Genomic DNA, 20,157 nt, shown 5'->3' with positions numbered 1-20,157 from the left:
TACTCAGCACTGTGTACTATTTAATACCTGCTCTAGCTAGCATAATACAGCATCCAAGTTAATACACCTTTTTATTGTCTAATGTGTCTTTGGTTTTACTTCTAATGTTTATTATTTGGTTTACCTACTTAGTGACCTATGATAGCTTACTGCTATTTCTCAGGCTGAGTCTGCTGATGTGGCTCTGACGTGGTTCTTTCTGGAGTTGCATTGTTTGATATTGCAGTCTTCTGGTTGCAGATGAAATCATATGAAGCTGTAACTAGGTAAAACACACATCATATTCTCCTGAGATGATTGGATGGGTCGTAGCTATGATATGCACTGTGGTAGTAGAATTCATGAGAACCAGACAAAAACTAAAGTTTCTTTGCCCGTGGGATCATAAGGCTACCCTGTAAATTTGTCAAAAGTTTCCCCCTTTCTGTTAAAGTTCGCCTGCTATATTCAACGCCTATGGCATCTAGAATGCCTGGACTGGAGTCTTTTCTTTAGGAACATCATGTGACACGCAAAAGCTACTCTAAACTAGAACCCTTAAAACTGTCTTTTTTGTGATTTTAAAAAGAGCCAACTAGTTTGCAAACACAGGTTACACAGAAGTTGTGAGGGATGATTGGCCAAGTGAGCTGATGATTCGGAGTGGAGCTATCAGTCCCAGCTTTGTAAGAAAAAAGTAGCTTAGGTGATGAGATAAAAATGCCCAGTTCCATGTACACATAGATTCCAAGCCAGAAAGCACAACATTATAAACTCAGTTATTTTCAAGGAAATAGCAAGGAATAAAAAATTTATCTGTGAAAAATTAGGACACTAGAAACTTAAGAACTATACTAATTCAATCAAATTATACATGTTTTCAAATAGTAGTAAACAAACAAACAAAACCAAAACAACAACAACAAAAACCAACACATCTATAACATAGGAGATAACAAAGAAGAGAAATTAAAAAACATAAATTTCTCTAAATTCATGGTGAACATATAATTTATTAAATGTGTACACTTTATCCTTTCTACATATAAAAACAGTGACATTCTTAGTTTCTTATTGCATACAATAGTGAACCTATCTCACATCCTTCCTAATCTCTCCTTTTCCTTTAAGTCTACTAGCTAAACCAACTCTGTCTATGCAGAGCACCACAACCTCTCAAAACATCTCTTCTGGGTTTCCCAGGTTCATTTGTGACTCTTCCAGCTCCACCCATATAATATAATGTATAAACACTTTTGGTAACACTTATTTCAGATACTCCATATCTTTTCTCTATTTTCAAATCCCACAGGCACCCAGTGGAGGTCACTGTCTGTAGGCATGTCTTTGTACACTGTGTAAAGTTATTCATGTGCTGACTTCTGTGTCCTCATATCTTATTACAATCCGGACATGGCTTTGTTATGTTTGTTCTTAGAAGATGGTCCTTTCTCAAGTTTATATAAACATTGCTCCTCATTCATTCTCTGCCTTGCCAATGAAAGCCAATGAGCCAGTACAGAGCTTTAGAGAGAGTAAGTGGGATTTTCTGATTCCGGGATGGAGAAAGAAGTGAAGGAGGGAACCAGGGGAAGGGGTCAGAAAACACCAGTAGAAGAGAGCTGGATCAAGAAAGGATGACAAGATTCAAGTAGGGTGGGAATGTTGTCTGGTAAGAAACCCAAGTAGCCTACAGGTTCAGGATAGAATAATAATTGCTCAGTATTTGGCTCATGGCAAGGGGAATTAGGTAGGTAAGAAGCACAGCTGCCAGACTAATTCATTGGTTACATTTATATTAAAAACAATTTTACAACTATCTCAGTTCACGACCTTCAGACTGCTGTCTTCAGTCCCAATCAAAGCATGACTTCCCGACCTTCCTGAGAGGAAAAAAAAAAAGACTATGCTACTCCTCCACTCAAAATGCAACTATAAGCATGATCACCTATGGCCCAGCTTGTCTCAATATGTCATACTTCAGCACTCATCCTCAGCCTTTGTGGTGACAGTGAAGAGGTCACTCAAGACAAACCTATAGGGAACTTTCCCTTTGCTCACCTAGACACATCTGCCTAGCCCAATGAGCATGTTGGTCAATCATTCCCTCCACTGGAGCATCCTCACAGTGTAGTAATTGACTCAGGAGGATTAAATGTTTGCTCCTTAAACTTCTAATGGTTACCACATCACATGTTAGATTCCAGTTCAAAAGACCCAAAAAAGTCTTCAAGAAAGTCGTAGAAGAAAACTCCCGCAACCTAAAAAAAAAGAGATGCCCATAAAGATACAAGAAGCCTATATAACACCAAATAAATGGGACCAGAAAACAAAATCCTTTTGTCACATAATAATCAAAACACTAAATGCACAGAACAAAGAAAGAATATTAAAAGCTGCAAGGGAAAAGGGCCAAGTAACATACCAAGGTAGACCTATCAGAATTGCATCAGGCTTCTCAACAGAGACTATAAAAACAAGAAAAGCCTAGTCAGAGGTCATGCACACTCTATGAGAACACAAATGCCAGCCAGGCTACTATACCCAGCAAAACTCTCAATCAACGTAGATGGAGAAACCAAAATATTCCAGGGCAAAACTGAATTCAAACAGTATCTATCTACCAATCCAACCCTTCAGAGGATCCTAGAAGGAAAACTCCAACACAAGGAAGATACCTGCACCAAAGAAAGGACAGGATATTAAGCATCTTACAACAAAGCCAAAAGGAGAGAACCACAAGCACATAAAGCCACCTACAGAAACAAACGTATCAGAAACTATCAGTCATCTGTCTTTACTATCTCTCAATATCAATGGACTCAACTCACCTATAAAAAGACATAAGCTAACAGACTGGATAGCAAAGAAGATCCAGCATTTTGCTGCATACAAGAAACAGACCTCAATAATAAAGGCAGAAACCATCTCAGTTTAAGTAAAAGGATGGAAAAAGGTCTTCCAAGGAAATGGACCCAGGAATCAAGCAGGAGTTGCCATCCTAATATCCAATAAAATAGACTTTCAACCAAAAGTTATCAAGCATGATGGACACTTCATATTCATCAAGGGAAAAATTTACCAAGAGTTTTGCAGGCAAATGGATGGAACTAGAAAATATTATCCTGAGTGAGGTTACTCAGACCCCAAAGTACATACATGCATGGTATGTACTCACTAATAAGTGGATTTTAGCCACAGTACTCAAAAAGGTCAACAAACTAAGTGCTCAAGAGAAGATGCCTCAGTCCCACTTGGGAGGGAGAAGAATGCAATTACAAGTTGGGAGGAAGGGAGGAATCTGGGAGGTAAAGTGGAAGAAGGATTGCGGGAGGGGGGGGGGTTTGATCTGGTATTGGGTGAGGGAAGAATACTGAAGCCCTGAGGGCCAGAAGAAAGAAGGGAAACAGGTAACCTTGGGAGATAGGAGGTTTGGGGGACCCTGCAGAATGCACCAGAGACCTGGGAGGTAAGAGACTCTCAGGACTCACAGGGAGGGACCTTAGATGAAATGCCCAACAGTAGGGGTATGTAAAAGCCCACCTCCAGCAGGAATACAGGACATCAAATGAGGGAGAGGGGATCATTCCACAGTCACAACTCTGACCCATAATTTTTCCTGTCTCTGAGTTGAGCCTAAAAGGTGCAAATAACTGTCAGAAAATATGCTTGTGGAGACCACCCCTCTATAGCTTTTGAAAAATGTTTTTTGGTTTCTGACAATGGTTTGACTGTTCTTGGTGATAATCTTAGTGTGCTGTATAGAAACTGGATTTGTGTGTAAAGAATATTTATAGTTATTCAATGCTTTCACAGGATTTTAAAGCAAAGTTGCCTGAGACATCACATACATGGAATGAAAAACCCATAAAGAGATAATGTTAGATTCTCTCTAAACTGGGTGTTTCTTTTCGGTCAGTGGATGGGATTTACTTTGTTTTGCTCTAAGTCCTTGAGAACTCTTGGCATGCATGGTGCTGCCTCCTGACATCAATCATAATGCCTGTTTTAAACTCTAAAAAAATGTGAGACACTTTTAGTGTCTTTATAATTTGTTTAATTTGGTAAAATATTATCCAATTCCACAAATTAAAAACTTAATTTAGTAAATCCAGGAAGAAATATATTAGTTGTTACAGTTTAGCTAGGAGCTCCAAAGTCTCATGTGTTGAAGGCATAGTCCATAGAGGGCAGTGATGATAAGGGACCAGGTTACAGGAACATTAATTTCAGGAGCGGGGGAAACCCATGGGGGAGTTCACAGTTCAACAAGCTATGGTAGGTGACTTAGGACATACCTGTGGGGATGAGTCCCCAGCCTCCTTTGCCTGCCTCCTCTCTCTTGCTGCCATGACATGAAAAGCCTTTCTTTTTTTCCTGTCCCTTCCACTACAATGTTGTTGCTTTGCCTCAAGCTTGATATAGCAGGTTCCACTAACCTTAGACGGAAACTATGAGACTAGGAGTGACACTATGTTTTGCCTCTCTTAAATTATGTATCTCAAGAACTGCATCACAGTGATGGGAAGACGGGAAGGAGCACAGGAGGTTAGGAAGACGCTTCTATAGGCAGCCTTACATGATGAATGTCTGTGCCTTGGTTTCTCACATTTTCAAAAAGGATCATGGCTCTCAGCTTCTAGGACACTTAAATGAATGACAAGTTAATAAGTCTGAGCATGAAATCATCACTGAGATGTGTGACCTGGCATGGTTGGCATATGTATTTACTTGTACTTAACTGCTAGCATTCTCAGTAATAACTTATATTAAAGTAAAGAGCCAAGGTCACCAAGTTAGACATTATTATTATTTTCTTGAGAGCAACCAAAACAGTATGCTTTTTCCCCTGTAGCAATTTACAGAGCTTCTTCAATGGTGTGGCCTTTCTGTCTCCAATAATCAGTGAAATATTACAATGTACACTGTGGTCAACAGCACTTCTTTCTAATGTAGACAACCAGATGCTTTTTGCTTAGATACTGGCATCGTTAATATAAATGCATTATTGTAATTTTAGGGCTACTCATATAAAAAGTAACTATTATTATTATGGTTGCTGCTGTTAATATTATTATTACTATTAATAATATTAATATATTCACACGAGTCATGTAGCATACATGTACAAGGTGGAGAACAACTGCTGAAGTCAATTTAAACTTTCTTTCTTGGGGGAGGGAGGCTTTATTTCATTACAGTCCATCAAGGGAAACCAGCTCAAGAGCTCAAGGCAGGAACCTGGAAGCAGGAACTAAATCTAAGATCTGGAACTGGCTCTCCCCGGCTGGCTTGCTTGAGTACCTTTCTCTAACAGCCCAGCTCACCTGCCTTGGGATGACAATGTCCACAGTGCAATCAGTCCTCCTACATTAATCAACAGTGGAGAAAACATCCCATAGACACGGCAACAGGCCAATTTGATGGAGGCGATTCCCCAATTCAAATTCCCTCTCCCGAAATATGTCTAGGTTTGTGTCAAGTTGACAAAAACAAACCATCACATTGATTCTCTGAACATAACTTACTTTGTAAACAATATCCAAAAACTGTTGTTAAATTTTTGCTTTTACATATGATCAGTTTTCAACATGTGGGTCCTGGGTACACACATCAAGTCATCCGTCTCCTCAGCATGTGCCCATACCTGCTGAGCCATTTCACAAATCCTAGAATAATTCTTCAAATGGTTTAGAATTGACTTAAGCCTCTTTATTAATGCTCACTGTGAAAATAAGTATTTTGAATAGTATGTATTTAAATAATATTATAATACCTATTTAATCTCTTACAGCTTATAATTTATAGTTATCCTCTCTCTCTCTCTCTCTCTCTCTCTCTCTCTCTCTCTCTCTCTCTCTCTCTCTCTCTCTCTCTCTCTCTCCCTCTCTCTCTTTCTCTCTCTCTCTCCTTGAGCTAGATAAGGTCTTGAGTAGACAAGGTCAAGCTGGCCTCCAGGTCCCTATGTAGCTGCCAATGGACTTGAAATCCTTCTTCTGCAGCCACCCCCTGCTTAGTTCTAGGGTTGTAGGCACTTGTGCTGGGCAGTAAGCAGGGGAACATGTGTGATCACAGGACAGCTGGCACATAACACTTTTAAAACACATGAGCCTGAAACTTGCATGTGGAACAGGTATACAGAAGAGAACAAGGCAGTGAGATGCTGTAACAGCTCAGAGAGAAATGACACATTGCATGTGGTACACCCCGGAACTCATTCACCTACACTCACCATGTTCTCTACAAGAGACATTTTCTAGGACTAACATACTGGCAGTTTGGCACCTTGCATATTGACTCAAAATTGGAAAGTCAGGACACTTTGGGGTTTGAGTTGTTTTCCATTGACTTTTCTTTTAAAAGTTTACCTTCAGATTTTAAGCTAGACATTGACATAACTTCAGTTATAGCAATTTTCTCATGTGATATTAAATATGTTTCCTTTAGAATAGATATGGCTTCCTTTTGACCAACAGAAATGAGACAGAATATGGGTCTTACCCTGGTGTGAGTACGAATGTGCATCTTCAGTCCGTCATTTTTACTGAAACCTTTTTCACAGTACGGGCATTGATAGGGGCGCTCACCTACAAATAAAGAAAATGCCCATGTCAGAAAAATGTAACACAGCAGGACACCTTCAGAGCCACTGCTTCTCACCAGGGCTCACAGCTACAAAGGTGGTACAGGCACAGTTGGGCAGGAGGAGCACCATAGTACAGGAAGCACATACTAGGGTATGCCCTCGAGCCCAACAGGGCCAACACCCCAAAACCACCATGGAGCCCAGGGGTTGCTGCATGTCCTTCAAATCCATGAATCCAATTAAATGCACTAATTATCAGACCTTGTAAAACTATTTTGTATCAATCTGTTTTATGACCATTCTCCTCATTATAAAGGTCTTTAACTTGTTTTTTTAAATAGCTTCAATTAATAAAAGTTTCATATAAATGAAATTGGATTATATCTATGCATTTCAGAAATAGCCTATAAAGCATGTTAAACAGAATCATTGGTATTTAACCAATGTTAGCTACACAACAACTGATACACACGTTTTATATATAGCCAAATAGCTCTAAATTGAGGCTGTAATTTAGAAAATTGAAAGGATGTTTTTCAAGACAAGGAAGACCATGCATGCATATACCCCTTCCCAGAAAAAAACAAAACTCCTACTGGAAAATGATAAAATGTGACAAAGCCTAATATATAAAAAGAATTCAAGGCTGTACTCATCAAAGCATCATTATTTGCAATAATAACATAGGTCTAGATCACCAGCTTTCTTTATTTTTCCTTGAACAATAGACAAACATGACAAACATTACAAGATGCTAGACACTTGCTACAGTCTAAGATCAGTAAAATGAAGTTTAAAGATTAATGTCCTCAGCAACTACAAAATTCTGTCTTTCCTTGCCACAGGGCCAGGCCTATATGTAAGAGTCCTCCTCTTTTTCTGATTCAACTTGAGCATCGTATGATTTATTCCAATGGCCTCACTCGGACAGCAACATGCTCTCTGTTGTTCAACCTCACCTTTTTCCCAGAAGAGGCTCTACTTCATCTCCCCAGTCTCTTCACTGTTTCATGAGATGAGACTCAAGACTGATCTAACTTACACCTGGAATGACCATGTGCTGGAAGCACCGGCAGAGGAGCATTTTCCATTTTAAGTAGATCACCTTAGGCATTGGTTAAATTACAACCTCAGAATGACAGGATCAAAGTAAAGATCAAAGTATGGTTTGACTGGTACCATAAAAGGGTTGCAGCCATCTCAGTATCAGCCAAAGCAAGAACAGGTATCTTTAAAGAACTTTCTAGGTTACCAACCACTGTAAAAGAAATAGACCTTTTACACTAGCCAGTATACCTAGAATACATGAAGTAATAATTATGACTGTAGAACATTTGGCTTTGCATGACAAAATAAAGAATTATAACTTCTAATTTTTACATTAAGTTATAATCATGTTGACTCAATCAGGTCTTTGATTCAATTGGACTTGAGTTTTGTGCAGGGTAATAGATAAGAATCTATTTGCATTCTTCAACAAAAAACCAATTACACTGAGCCTGATAGAAAAGTAAGTGGGGAATAGCTTTGAATACATTGGCACAGGAGACAACTTCCTGGACAGAACACCAATAACACAGGCATTAAGATTAACAATTAATAAATGGGACCTCATGAAACTGAAAACCTTCTGTAAGGCAAAGGACACTGTCAATAGGACAAAACGGCAGCCCCCAGAGTGGGAAAAGATTTTCATCAACTTCAGTTCTGAACGAAGGCTAATTTCAGAAGTACATAAAGAAGAAACTAGGCATCAGCAAACCAAATAATCCAATGGGGTACAGATCTAAACATCGAATTCTCAAAAAAAGGAATCTCAAATGACCAAGAAGTACTTGAAAAAATGTCAACATCCTTAACCAACAGGGAAATGAAAATCAAAACAACTCTGAAATTCCATCATATATCTGTCAGAATGGCTAAGGTCAAAACACTAGTGACAACTCAAGTTGACAAGAATGTGGAGCAAGGGGAACACTCCTCCATTAATGGTGGGAATGAAAATTTGTCTAGCCACTTTGAAAATCAATAGGAAATTGGGAATTCATCTACCTCAAGACCCACTCCTGAGCATATATCTCAAGGACATGTCATCCTACCATAAGGGTATGAACTATGTTCATAGCAGCTTTATTCATAATAGCCAAAAATTGAAAACAACCAAATGTCCCTCAACTAAAGTAAAAATAAAGAATATATAGTACATTTACACAATGGAATATTATTGCTCAGCTGTTAAAATGCAGGCAAATGGATAAAATGAGAAAAGAAATAATCTTGAGTGAGGTAATCCAGACCCAGAAAGAAAAACATGGTATGTAGTCACTTATAAGCGGGTATTTGCTATGAAGTAAAGGATTATCATGCTACAACCCACATGGGATAGTGAGTAGGGAAGGAACAGGAGAGACTGCATGGCAGGGGGAACAGAGGGAGAAGAGTAGTAAAAAAGACATCTGGAATTTTTGGAGCATTTTGTGGGTGAGGTAGAAACCTTAAGCAATGGAAACTCCCAGGAATATATGAAAGTGACCCTAGCTAAGACTCCTAGTAATAGGGAATAATGGATCTGAACTAGCCATCTCTGCTAACCAGGTATGTCTCCCAGGGGAAGGACATGCCTGGTTACCATGTGATATCAATGCAACCACAAAACCTTGGACCTACAATTTGTCCTGCCTTTATGATGTGCTCAGGTAAAGTTGGAACAGAAAGTATGGGAGTGGCTAACCAGTGACTGGTCCAGCTTGAGACCCATGCCAGAAGAGGGAGCACACCTCTAACACTGCCTGAGGGGTCCAAAGATTTAGGGTAGAATCAAACATGCCCCACCAAATGATTTGTAATGATATTCTTTTATACTCATAAACAGGAGTTAGCATAATCATCAGCAGAGAGGATCCACCCAGCAACTGATGGAAACAGAGATACACAGCCAGGCATTAGATGGAGCTCAGTGAATCCTGAGGAAGACGGAGAGGAAGGGTTATAGGGGACAGAGGGGCCAAGGGTACCAGAACAAAGCCCAAAACCTCAACTAACCTAGGATCATCTGGGCTCACAGAGACTGACCAACAATCAGGGACGCTGCATGGGTCTGGCCTAGGTTCTCTGCATGTATGTTATAGTTGTGTAATTGGTATTCTTGTTGGATTTCTAACAGTGGGAGTGGGGACTGTCTCTGATGCTCTTGCCTGCTTTGAAGACTCTTTTTATCCTATTGGGTTGCCTTGTCTAGCTTTAGTATTTTTATTGCAACTTGACATGCCATGTTTGGTTGATATCCCTAGGAGGCCTATTCTTTTCTGAAGAGAAATAGAGGAGGAGTAGACTGGGGGTGGGAGGAGGAGGAGGAGGAGGGAGGACAACTGTGGTCTGGATTTAATAATATATTTGAGAATAGATAAAATTTTTAAAAGATAACAATCATGTGCTCATCGTGCTTCTTATATCTATTGTTGGACAGATGCCCATCTGTCTAACATTTTATGTCTCACAGCAACTCAAATTCTGCACCTATCACTCTAAATTTATGATCCTATCTTCTGTTCTCATGTGCTCAGATTACAGTGTACTGATTAGCTGTGTAGATTTATTCAGTTATCAAACAACAAAACTCCCATACATCTGTACTGTACAGCAAACCCTAAATAAGCTGTGAATTACTCTTGCCATAAAAGTGAACAAAAAATATGTGTAGCTAAGTGATGTCATAGGTTCATTTGATTTATCTTGATAATTATTTATTATTTTATTGTTATTACTATTATCATTGTATGTCTCATAAGAGAATTAATGGTTTAAACAAACACAACAATTTTTTTGGTAAGGAGAAACTGGAGAACTGTCCTTTTGACTCTGTTCTGCAAAGATCCAGTCTCTGCAGTCCTAAGACTGTGGCTTCCTGAGCGCCGGGATGCTCCAGTCCTAAGACTGTGGCTTCCTGAGCGCCGGGATGCTCCAGTCCTAAGGCTGTGGCTTCCTGAGCGCCGGGATGCTCCAGTCCTAAGACTGTGGCTTCCTGAGCGCCGGGATGCTCCAGTCCTAAGGCTGTGGCTTCCTGAGCGCCGGGATGCTCCAGTCCTAAGGCTGTGGCTTCCTGAGCGCCGGGATGCTCCTGTCATAAGACTGTGGCTTCCTGAGCGCCGGGATGCTCCAGTCCTAAGACTGTGGCTTCCTGAGCGCCGGGATGCTCCAGTCCTAAGGCTGTGGCTTCCTGAGCGCCGGGATGCTCCAGTCCTAAGGCTGTGGCTTCCTGAGCGCCGGGATGCTCCTGTCATAAGACTGTGGCTTCCTGAGCGCCGGGATGCTCCAGTCCTAAGACTGTGGCTTCCTGAGCGCCGGGATGCTCCAGTCCTAAGACTGTGGCTTCCTGAGCGCCGGGATGCTCCAGTCCTAAGACTGTGGCTTCCTGAGCGCCGGGATGCTCCTGTCATAAGACTGTGGCTTCCTGAGCGCCGGGATGCTCCAGTCCTAAGACTGTGGCTTCCTGAGCGCCGGGATGCTCCAGTCCTAAGACTGTGGCTTCCTGAGCGCCGGGATGCGCCTGGGACATGAGGACAGTAACGGCAGTGCACTGATTGGGATTTGCAGTAGAGTCTGCAGCAGGGCCTGGGGTGCAGCAGAACCTGCCATCTATCGAGTTGTTAAGCATTTGACATAATCATCCACACAAGTATAAAAACTATACTGGAGAAAAGAGCACACACTCACACTAGTGGACATATTCATTCCTGCAGCAGAAAAATTCAAACGATTTCAGGTTCTTTCTCATAAAGTCTTAAAAGCAATGTAACAGTTTTTGGTGGATTTAGCTTTTGTTTTTAAGACACTTTCACTCTATGACCATAGAGGGTCTGCAACTTACATTATAGACTACTCTCGCCTCTAATTCACAGTCAATCCTCCTGCCTCTGCCATATGCTAGGATTATAGGCATGCATTACGATACCCAGCTAATGTGTAGATTCTGAAAAGTACATTTATTTCAATTATTACTTTCCTGATACTAAGGAATGCTTTTTCATCTTTTTCTGCTAATAACTGAATTTATCAGGAAATTAAAACTATATGACGGATAAATGATAAAAACAAAAGGGTTAAGGGTAGAAGCAATGGCTTAGAGGTTAACATTACTGTAGCTCTTCCAGAGGACTTGGATTTGGCTCACAGCACCAGCATGGTGGTTCACAATCATTTGAAACTCCAGTTCCAGAGTATCTGAGATCCACTTCTGAATGTCACAGGCACCAGGTATGCAATGATGCATATACATACACATAATTTTTAATTCTGGCAGAGCTACATGATTAAAGTAGCATGCATGTAAAGTGCTGAAGTAATCAAGACAGTGAAGAAGAGCAAGGCAAAGGAACAGGTCTCCCCAGGTCACTTGAAGACTGATGTGGTACTATCTCTATCAGGTCAGCATTCCTAGGGTAAAAAACAGTTAATATCTAAATGCTGTGCTACACAACTTTTGGAAAGCTTTGTGACCTAAGCTCATAAAAGTTAGAAATAACAAATTAATATAGGCAAAATAAGTTAAGCTAGTCCAAGGGGTTGGCAATTATGCCCTCCGGAGTATGCTATGGGCTTTTTCTTCATTCAAAACAAGTAAACTAAGGGTGGAGATTGTCCCCCAAGAGGCAAACACCTTCAACAGCCCGCTGCAGTCAATGGAGTGACTGGGGCTATGAGTAGAGCATGTAGCTTGTCAGAATCAGAGATCTAACTCAGTTGCAAGTGTGCCACACTACAGCAGCAGCAATAGCGGCAGCAGAAGCAGCAGCAGCTCGAAGGAGGAAGCTGATAACTGCTGGAAAATGACTATGGACTACAGAGGGCTAGATGGATAATATCACTTATCTATACTAATCTATTAAAACTTATACAGTGTATATATACAAGTCTGAAGAAATTTTTTCATAAGGTAAGATTACATCATTTCCGGAAGTTCATTTCAAGGATTTCAAATCCTGTATTTGGTCACTCAGAATAGCTAAAAAGAAAAGTCTATGCCAAATTTAATAACTCCTAAGTATTTTTAAAAAATGATAAGTGAGCACACAAAGAAAAGCCAACCTAAAACAATGAAGTCAGAGTCATGTGTTTTCAAAACAACCAACTGAAATAGGATTGAATGAATTCAGTGAAGTGAGACATAAATATTCTTGGGCCACAGTTTTACCTTTCATTTGGATTTTTAAAATAAAAATAGTTTTTGGACATGGAAATACTTTCTATGTGAAAAACAAACCTTTCAAGGTTATGAGAGGTTCGGGGGTGGGGGGATCACCCCTGAGATGGGTCCCCATGGGTGAGTTTGGAATCTGTGTGACATCACAGCTTTATAAGAACTTCACATTCGTCTTCCACAAGGATCGGCACATGGGATCATTTTACTTTTGAAGAAGGAAATGGTTATAAAACACACACTGAATCATTCCCAAAGAGTGTTAAAGCCAATATATATATATATAATTTTGGAAGCACTACCCAATCATTTTTTCAACTCTAGCATTTAATGTTATATCTATGGAATAACTAATAAATTAGATGAGCAGAGCTGCGAGATGAAATGCTACCCTGACAAGTCGGAGCTGCTGGAGTTCATTCTTGGCACCTCCTGTGAACTGAAAAACTTTCTTATCCTTCAGCGAAGAATCAGGAAACCCACTGCCCTTGCTGAGTCCCACCTTGTTAATCTTAGAATGACTCCATTAATCAAATCTGCTAGAATGCTGGATCTAACAAGTCAATGGACAGACACATCTGAAGGAAAGACAGTGTGGCTCTGTGACATTTACTCCTTAGATGGTTACAAAGACACTGTTACTAAATTGGGCAATAAAATGTTAACACCAAATATGACCTTCAGCACATAAAAGTCATATACCACACCAATAAAGCCAAATAGATCTTTGTCATAACAAAAATAAAATAAAATAAAATAAAATAAAATAAAATTCCTGCACTTTCTTCCTTAGAAGATGTGTTTTGTTTTACAGAATCTTCTAGAAGCTGAATCATCCTTGTTATTGAAGCAAGTGGGATTCACTGGAAAACAGGGAGAAGAAACTCTAACTTTCCACTCTGAAGTCGTAATAGTAAAGAAGTGGATCAAAACCTCAAAGTTACTGACTTACAAAACCAACACCAGCAATACAAGGAGGTAGCAAATGTAAAATAAAAAAGACTAGGATGAGGGAAAGAAGGAGGAGGAGGAGCTAATGAATGATGCTAACTAACATTAGGTAAGGAGGAGACGTGACCATTTCCATTCAGCATGCTCTGGATCTCTCCAAGCTTCTATATACATGACCCATCTGGATTGGTCTGGAGGGAACAAAATGTCTTAATGCAGTCCCGGCATGAGTGCTCAGGGACTGCTTCACAACAGAGAACTGCACAGCAAGTGCCAAAGTCTGAAATGTTCTGAGCTGTCACAGTTCCACACGGCTCCAGTGAGGGGCAATGAATGTAGAGTAGTGTCCCTGGTTCCTGGTTTAGTTTTATTTCTAGAAATCGCTATTGGCATGGAAATCATTAATCTTTTCACCTAGTAGTTTTCCATTTCGGAAAATTTCAACCAGTTTTCTTTAAAATGGTTCTGATGAGCACCACAGCAGTGATAGATTGAATAGCAGTTACATCTCAGATGCCTACACACAGAGGACCTTTTACAAATAGTACCAGCAAGGAAGAATTACAAGCATATCACTTTCAAACAGTAAGAAACTCAGAATTCATCTCTCCTATAAATCTGTATAACACCTCCCTGATCCCTGAAACAGAGGACAGGAACTGCAGGAAACAATATGGGGAATGGTTCTTAAGGGATGATTGTAAGAATGGCAGAGAAAGCATTAAAGAAATCAGCCTCACTGAAAGCCATGAGGAGAGAGCACTGGGGTGTGTAGCTCAGCGGGGATGTACACTTACAACACACATGAAACTCTAGGACAACCATTTTCACCCTAGCCAAAAGTGATGTTAACAAATTAAGTGAAGTACAGGCACAGTCCTGACATTATCTTATATTCTGGTTGTGAGCCTGGACTTCAATAGCTGAACCATCTCTCCAGCCCTGATATTATCTAGTGATAAAAAAATAGATGAAGCTCTGTGACAGTGCTGATCAAACATTGTGGCCTAAGATACTGCCAGTTTTCGGGGTATCTGCATAAAGAAAGGAAAGGAAAAAGAGGAAGAGGTGATGGAAATAAAACTTACATGATTGGTAGAATACTGTAGTTGATCCACCTAATTGAGTCTCTGTAACTATTACTAACTTACTTGGTGGTAATTCATAACACTACATACTAGACAAAGGTCACTCCATTAATCTCATTGTGTCTCTTTTTTTCTAGCCTGTACTAAATCTTGATTTAATAAGGGCTAATAGTGGACCTTAAAAGTTAGGGTCTGGGGAGGGTATGGGGGACTTTTGGGATAGCATTGGAAATGTAAATGAGGAAAATACCTAATTAAAAAAATAATACTAAAAAGAAATTCAACAAAAAAGTTAGGGTCTTGGGGTTAGAGAGTCATCTCAGTGCTTGAGAGCACTTATCACATAATCATGACAACTAGAGTTCACTTCCCGGTGACCAAATAATAAGCTGACACCTTCTGAATCCTCTAACTCCATCTCAGAGGATCTTGGAACTCTCTTCTGACCTCTGTGAATGCAGAGGCATGGAAATACACTCAGATACAGACACAGACTGATACACACACACACACACACACACACACGCGCACACACACATACATACATAAATACATTTTTAAAAAATTAGGGTCTTTAAAAGTCTTTAAGTGACAATATAGATAAAGACATTATTAATGAAAGTAAAAATGGAGTCAACCTCTGACTGGGCCCGAGTCAATAAGGAATCACTTAGGAAACCAAAGCTGAACAAAAGCCTTCTCAGCAGATAAGGTCATTTACTACCTACAAAGACATAAAAGACAAGTCTAAGTTTCATGTGTTTGTCATTTGTTCATTATTCCCTTATATTATTTATAACTATACATAGCTACTGGTTTTATAATATTTGAGCAAACATTTTAAACACAATGAATTAATTTCTTTAGAGAGGTATTAAGGAAGAGAGAAAAACAGTGTGAGGATACCAGGCATAATCCAACAACAATACAACAATCCTTTAATTCTAAGCTGATCACAGGTATTTACTGAAAGAAAAAAAAAAGTTCTTCCGAAGACAGTGATTTATTACCACACTCAAATAACAGTGTGCACACAGCCAGAGCCAGAATGTCCAACACAGCCGCTCTCTATTAACCCAGAAAGTTAACTCTAGGCACATAATTAACCTCCTGGCCTAAAGCTTTAAAAACCAAAAGAAACTCCTAAAATCTCTTTTCTAATTTATGAACTAATGGAATTTATGTCAGTCTGTGGATTCCCTTGCTGAATGGGCTTCAGCTTTCACTGACCCTGAGAAGCAAGAAACTTACTGGAGAAAGGGCTCCACCATTCCTGCTGACCTGCAGAGTATCATCTCTATGGTCCCCTCATAGGAAACTGGATGATAAATTACAGAGCTGCCCACCAAATGCAGAGCTAAAGGCTCGCCTTCACTTACAGTGAGTGTGGCTTTTCAATCATCCCAGGCCAACACCCATTTGACAGCAAACCCAGTCTGTAGCCTATACATTCTCTGTATCTTCAATGACCACGAATGGCTAAATAAGGAAGATGACTTGGGAATGGAGGGGCGGAGAGGGCACCATCGGGTTGGAGCTCCTGTGAGTAAATGCCTGCAGAAATACCAAACAACAAACATCACCATCACACTGCCTGATCACACCCAGTGTTTCAGTGGAGATAATGATTTAGGGGGATGGCAGCTTGTTAAAGGGCCACAGACGAGCAATTAAATTGATCTTGAGGTCTCCTACCTCAGTGACCCATACTCTGGGTATGAACCAGATATTATATCTGATTTAAGTGGGAAAGGCTTTTCATACAGGGAGTTGTTTAGCCACAGGTGACAGAATGCAGACCTGCACATTTCCATTTATGATCACTATTCTCAAACAACTGATATATTAAGAAGAAAATATCACCAAGTAGAATATATGCTAAGTTCAAGATTAACAGTAAATGGAACACCTGTGAGTATCAAGATTCTCTACCATTCTTCTAATAAGAAAAACAAAAACATAAAAGAAAAACTTTAAACTAAACAGTCCTAGCCAGAATCAGTTACAGTAAGTTTGGGAATAGTTAGCCAAAACCTGTGGATACTGGTGAGCTGGATCTTCAACCATGTGCTCCCTCATTGTTCTAGAGTCTGTTTCCCACCAACTACAGGATAAAGCAATGGGAATGATAATGAAGGGGAAAGCAAAGGACGTGGGTATAGGAGAGGGACTGGATTAGAACAGCAAGCCCAGTGCTTCCTAACTCTTGTCATATCTCTGAACAAAGAAGGTCTTTCTCTTTTTGTTTGTCTGTTTGTTTGTTTGTTTTGTTTTGTTTTGTTTTTTGTTTGTTTGTTTTTCAAGACAGGGTTTCTCTGTGTAGCCCTGGCTGTCCTGGAACTCACTTTGTAGACCAGGCTGGCCTTGAACTCAGAAATCTGCCTGCCTCTGCCTCCCGAGTGCTGGGATTAAAGGCGTGCACCACCACGCCCGGCTTCTCTTTACTCAATAACTACTCCTAAGGTTTTGTTTGTTTTTGTTTTCTTTCACATTGTCAAGGAGTGTTCTCAAGAATACTTGAATGAGATATCAGTTAGACGTGATTTCAAGGTGGCAAGAACCTACAGATTCCTAAACAAACTACATTTTAAAAGTATTTTGGAGGTTTCCATGATTTAATGTCAGGGAAGAGTCAGCACCCACAATTCAGGATTCAAAGCACAGTTTTTAAACTGAATTGTCTAAACATTCGTTTAAAAGTCTTAATCAGGAATATAGCCATTTAAAATGCATTTTGTTAAAGTTAACACAGAGAAATTTTAATTATTTAAGTATGATATCAAACTAATTTTTTATCAGCATTCAACAAAGATGTTTATGGAGAATCCTAATATATGCCAAATTTCAGATTTTGATAAAATTGGAAGAAATTATATGAGCTTGAAAATTCTTTATTTTTAGAAAATTCTCGTAAACTGCTATAAACAGATACTAAATAAAATGATAAGTAAGATATCATTCAACCTAATATTCGATGAATAAAACTCATTTGACTTTGGGAAAGGAATCTTAATTTTGGTGCCAGTATGGCAATAGAATATTCAAGACAATGCTTATGGTAACTGTTAGGTCCAAAGTGGGCCCCCCAAAATGGCAGCCCACAATGTCTTAAATGAGAGTCTCGACTCCTGGGTAAACAGAAGGATGGCTAGTGGGATAAATGAAAAGCCTAACATCAACATCCCTCAGAAACGAGTGGCACAGGCTTCCATGTCAGGAAGAGCCACTGTTTCCAAAATGTCAAACTGGGGGCATGTCCATTCCCAGGGATCTCTAAGACTATTCCATAGGAGGTCAGGAACACTCTCTTTCTAAAGCTACTGTATAATCTTCCTTTGGACCACGTTGACATTTACATGAATGGTGCAATGTCACCATGGGGAAACTGCTAATCTAGTGCTATAGATCTGAGCAACGTTCTCAAACTCTACACAAGCCACTACATTCACCACAGCTATACGCACTAGAAATAAATGCTGTTTCCACTTGGGAATATGTTCCCTGGAATACAAAATGACTGATTGTATTAAACCTAAACCTAACCATTGAGTATCATCTTTTTAATATGGGAATTGGATGGGGGAGCTCTAGCAATGCACATGATAGTAGTCTCAGAAAGCCCCTGTTCGGTAGAACTGAGCTTCCAGCTTTTGTCATGGAACATTATGCTTATATAAAGCAAAAGGACTGACCACAAGAGTGTGCATTGAGAATGGCTATTTGGAGAATATTTTTTAATACACAAGGAAAGAAAGGAGGCAGAAATGACAGTGTAGCAAGCAATATTTCTTACAAAATTTCAGAAGGGAAACAGGCAAGAAAGGGGACTTCTGAATGGGTATGCTGATGAGCTCTGGGTGGCATTAACAAATGTGGAGATCTGCAGGCCTCAAAAAGATGGTTCCCGTATGACCTGTGCATCCTGTTACAGAATCCTTCATGCGTGAAAGGTTCATGCCAAACACAACACAGAGTGATGGATTTTAAAGTGATAGAACAGAAAAGGGTCACTGAAGTATTTTCAGGTTGCACACAACAGCAATCCTTTGCTCAAAGTCTGATTCTTGGTTTTCAGTCTAGGAGCAAATAATATCCCAAATTATTTGATCAAGATTATTAAAATACTCTGGAGGATTGCTGCATATTCTGCAACTCCAACTACACATCACAGGATGAGTGAAGAAACAGATATGAAAATGTAGCTGTCTCCTCAAAAACCAGACAGTCAAGTCAGACAACGTCTTCATTTTCACTGATGGCTTGTGGTTGGAAAACATAGTTACTTTCTATAAAAGCATGCCAACCTGGAATGAACTTCCTATGGCATATTTCAGCAAAATGAATATTTTTACATTTTCTAATAAGGCGCATTGCTTACATTGCTAATGAAGTCAACAGCTGTAGAGAGAAAGAAGAGCTCCCTGGGGCCCTCCTGAACTGTCAAGCATAAGGTATTGAGGCAGCAGTGTGTGCCCAGTGTGTGCCTAGCCAAGCACCACACCCACAGAACTGTGTGGGTGCCCACTGTGATCAGGATCCATGTCCCTTGGGGTACTGTTGTTTCACTGAACAGCCCATAAACAACATGGAACTCTTGGCAGCAGGCAAGCTCAAAGGCAACCAGAAATTGCAAAACAACATAAAAAAGAGAGGAGTGAACTCATACCATTTCACAGAGGAAAATAAAAATGAACTCAAAGAGAAAAGTCATATAGCAAAACCACAAACAGTAGAAGCTCAGCTGCTCCTCTGACTGAGCACAAAGTAGCCACAGAAGTCAGTGAGCCTGGTGTTAGCCCTTAGGGGTAAGTGGATGCTCATCTTCTGAGGATGAGACAAAACCCTGTTTATTCACACATGGAAGAGAAACCCATCTCAAGATTGCTGCTGCAGCAACCAGCCAGCAGCCAGACATCCTCAGCTCTGCCACACTGCACCAGCCACACTGCAGGAGGTTATCTCTAAAGACACTTGTCTTTCAAAGTAGACAAAGCAGGGTTGGAAACTGGGACTCTGAAAGGGGTCTGAGTTTAAACAGAAAAACATGGTGATAAGAAAAGAACAACACAAATAAGCAGTTATACAATTATTTGCACAAATACACACTTAACTCTACTCCTTTTCCTTGCCCTGAATGTGTCTAAAAAGAAAAATCTATCTACAAAAATGCATTGGCTCACTATGCCTCAATTTGGCCCAGAGTCAGATATATGGTAAACTGCAACAATGTAGAATAACTGGAAATTTTAGAATATTCTTTCACTATATATTTAAATATATCTCTTTATATAAACATGTTTATTTATAAATAAGAAATATTTATTATTTATTTGTATATTTACTAATTTGTATGTATT

The 20,157-nt window shown here is 39.8% G+C and overlaps 1 protein-coding gene across 8 annotated transcripts in view; it reads right to left on the bottom strand.

Moving 5' to 3' along the window:
- Nucleotides 1-20,157, bottom strand: part of Prdm5 (PR domain containing 5) — a 159,967-nt gene that overhangs the window by 29,283 nt on the left and 110,527 nt on the right. For 5 of the 8 annotated variants that reach the window (XM_006506604.4, XM_011241464.3, XM_006506602.4 and 2 more), the window contains one exon: nt 6,481-6,566. In XM_006506604.4, coding sequence (XP_006506667.1) covers nt 6,481-6,566 — 86 coding nt within the window. Of the gene's footprint in view, nt 1-6,480; nt 6,567-15,438; nt 16,355-20,157 lie in introns of those variants that run through there. The other 3 variants (XR_377492.4, XR_377491.4, XR_377493.4) reach the window with 3 other exon arrangements.

The sequence above is a fragment of the Mus musculus genome, chromosome 6 (genome assembly GCF_000001635.26).
Source record: "Mus musculus strain C57BL/6J chromosome 6, GRCm38.p6 C57BL/6J".
NCBI classification, from domain to species: Eukaryota; Metazoa; Chordata; class Mammalia; order Rodentia; family Muridae; genus Mus; species Mus musculus.
Note: the sequence above shows the minus strand (reverse complement) of the source record. Positions and strands in the feature narration are given on the sequence as shown.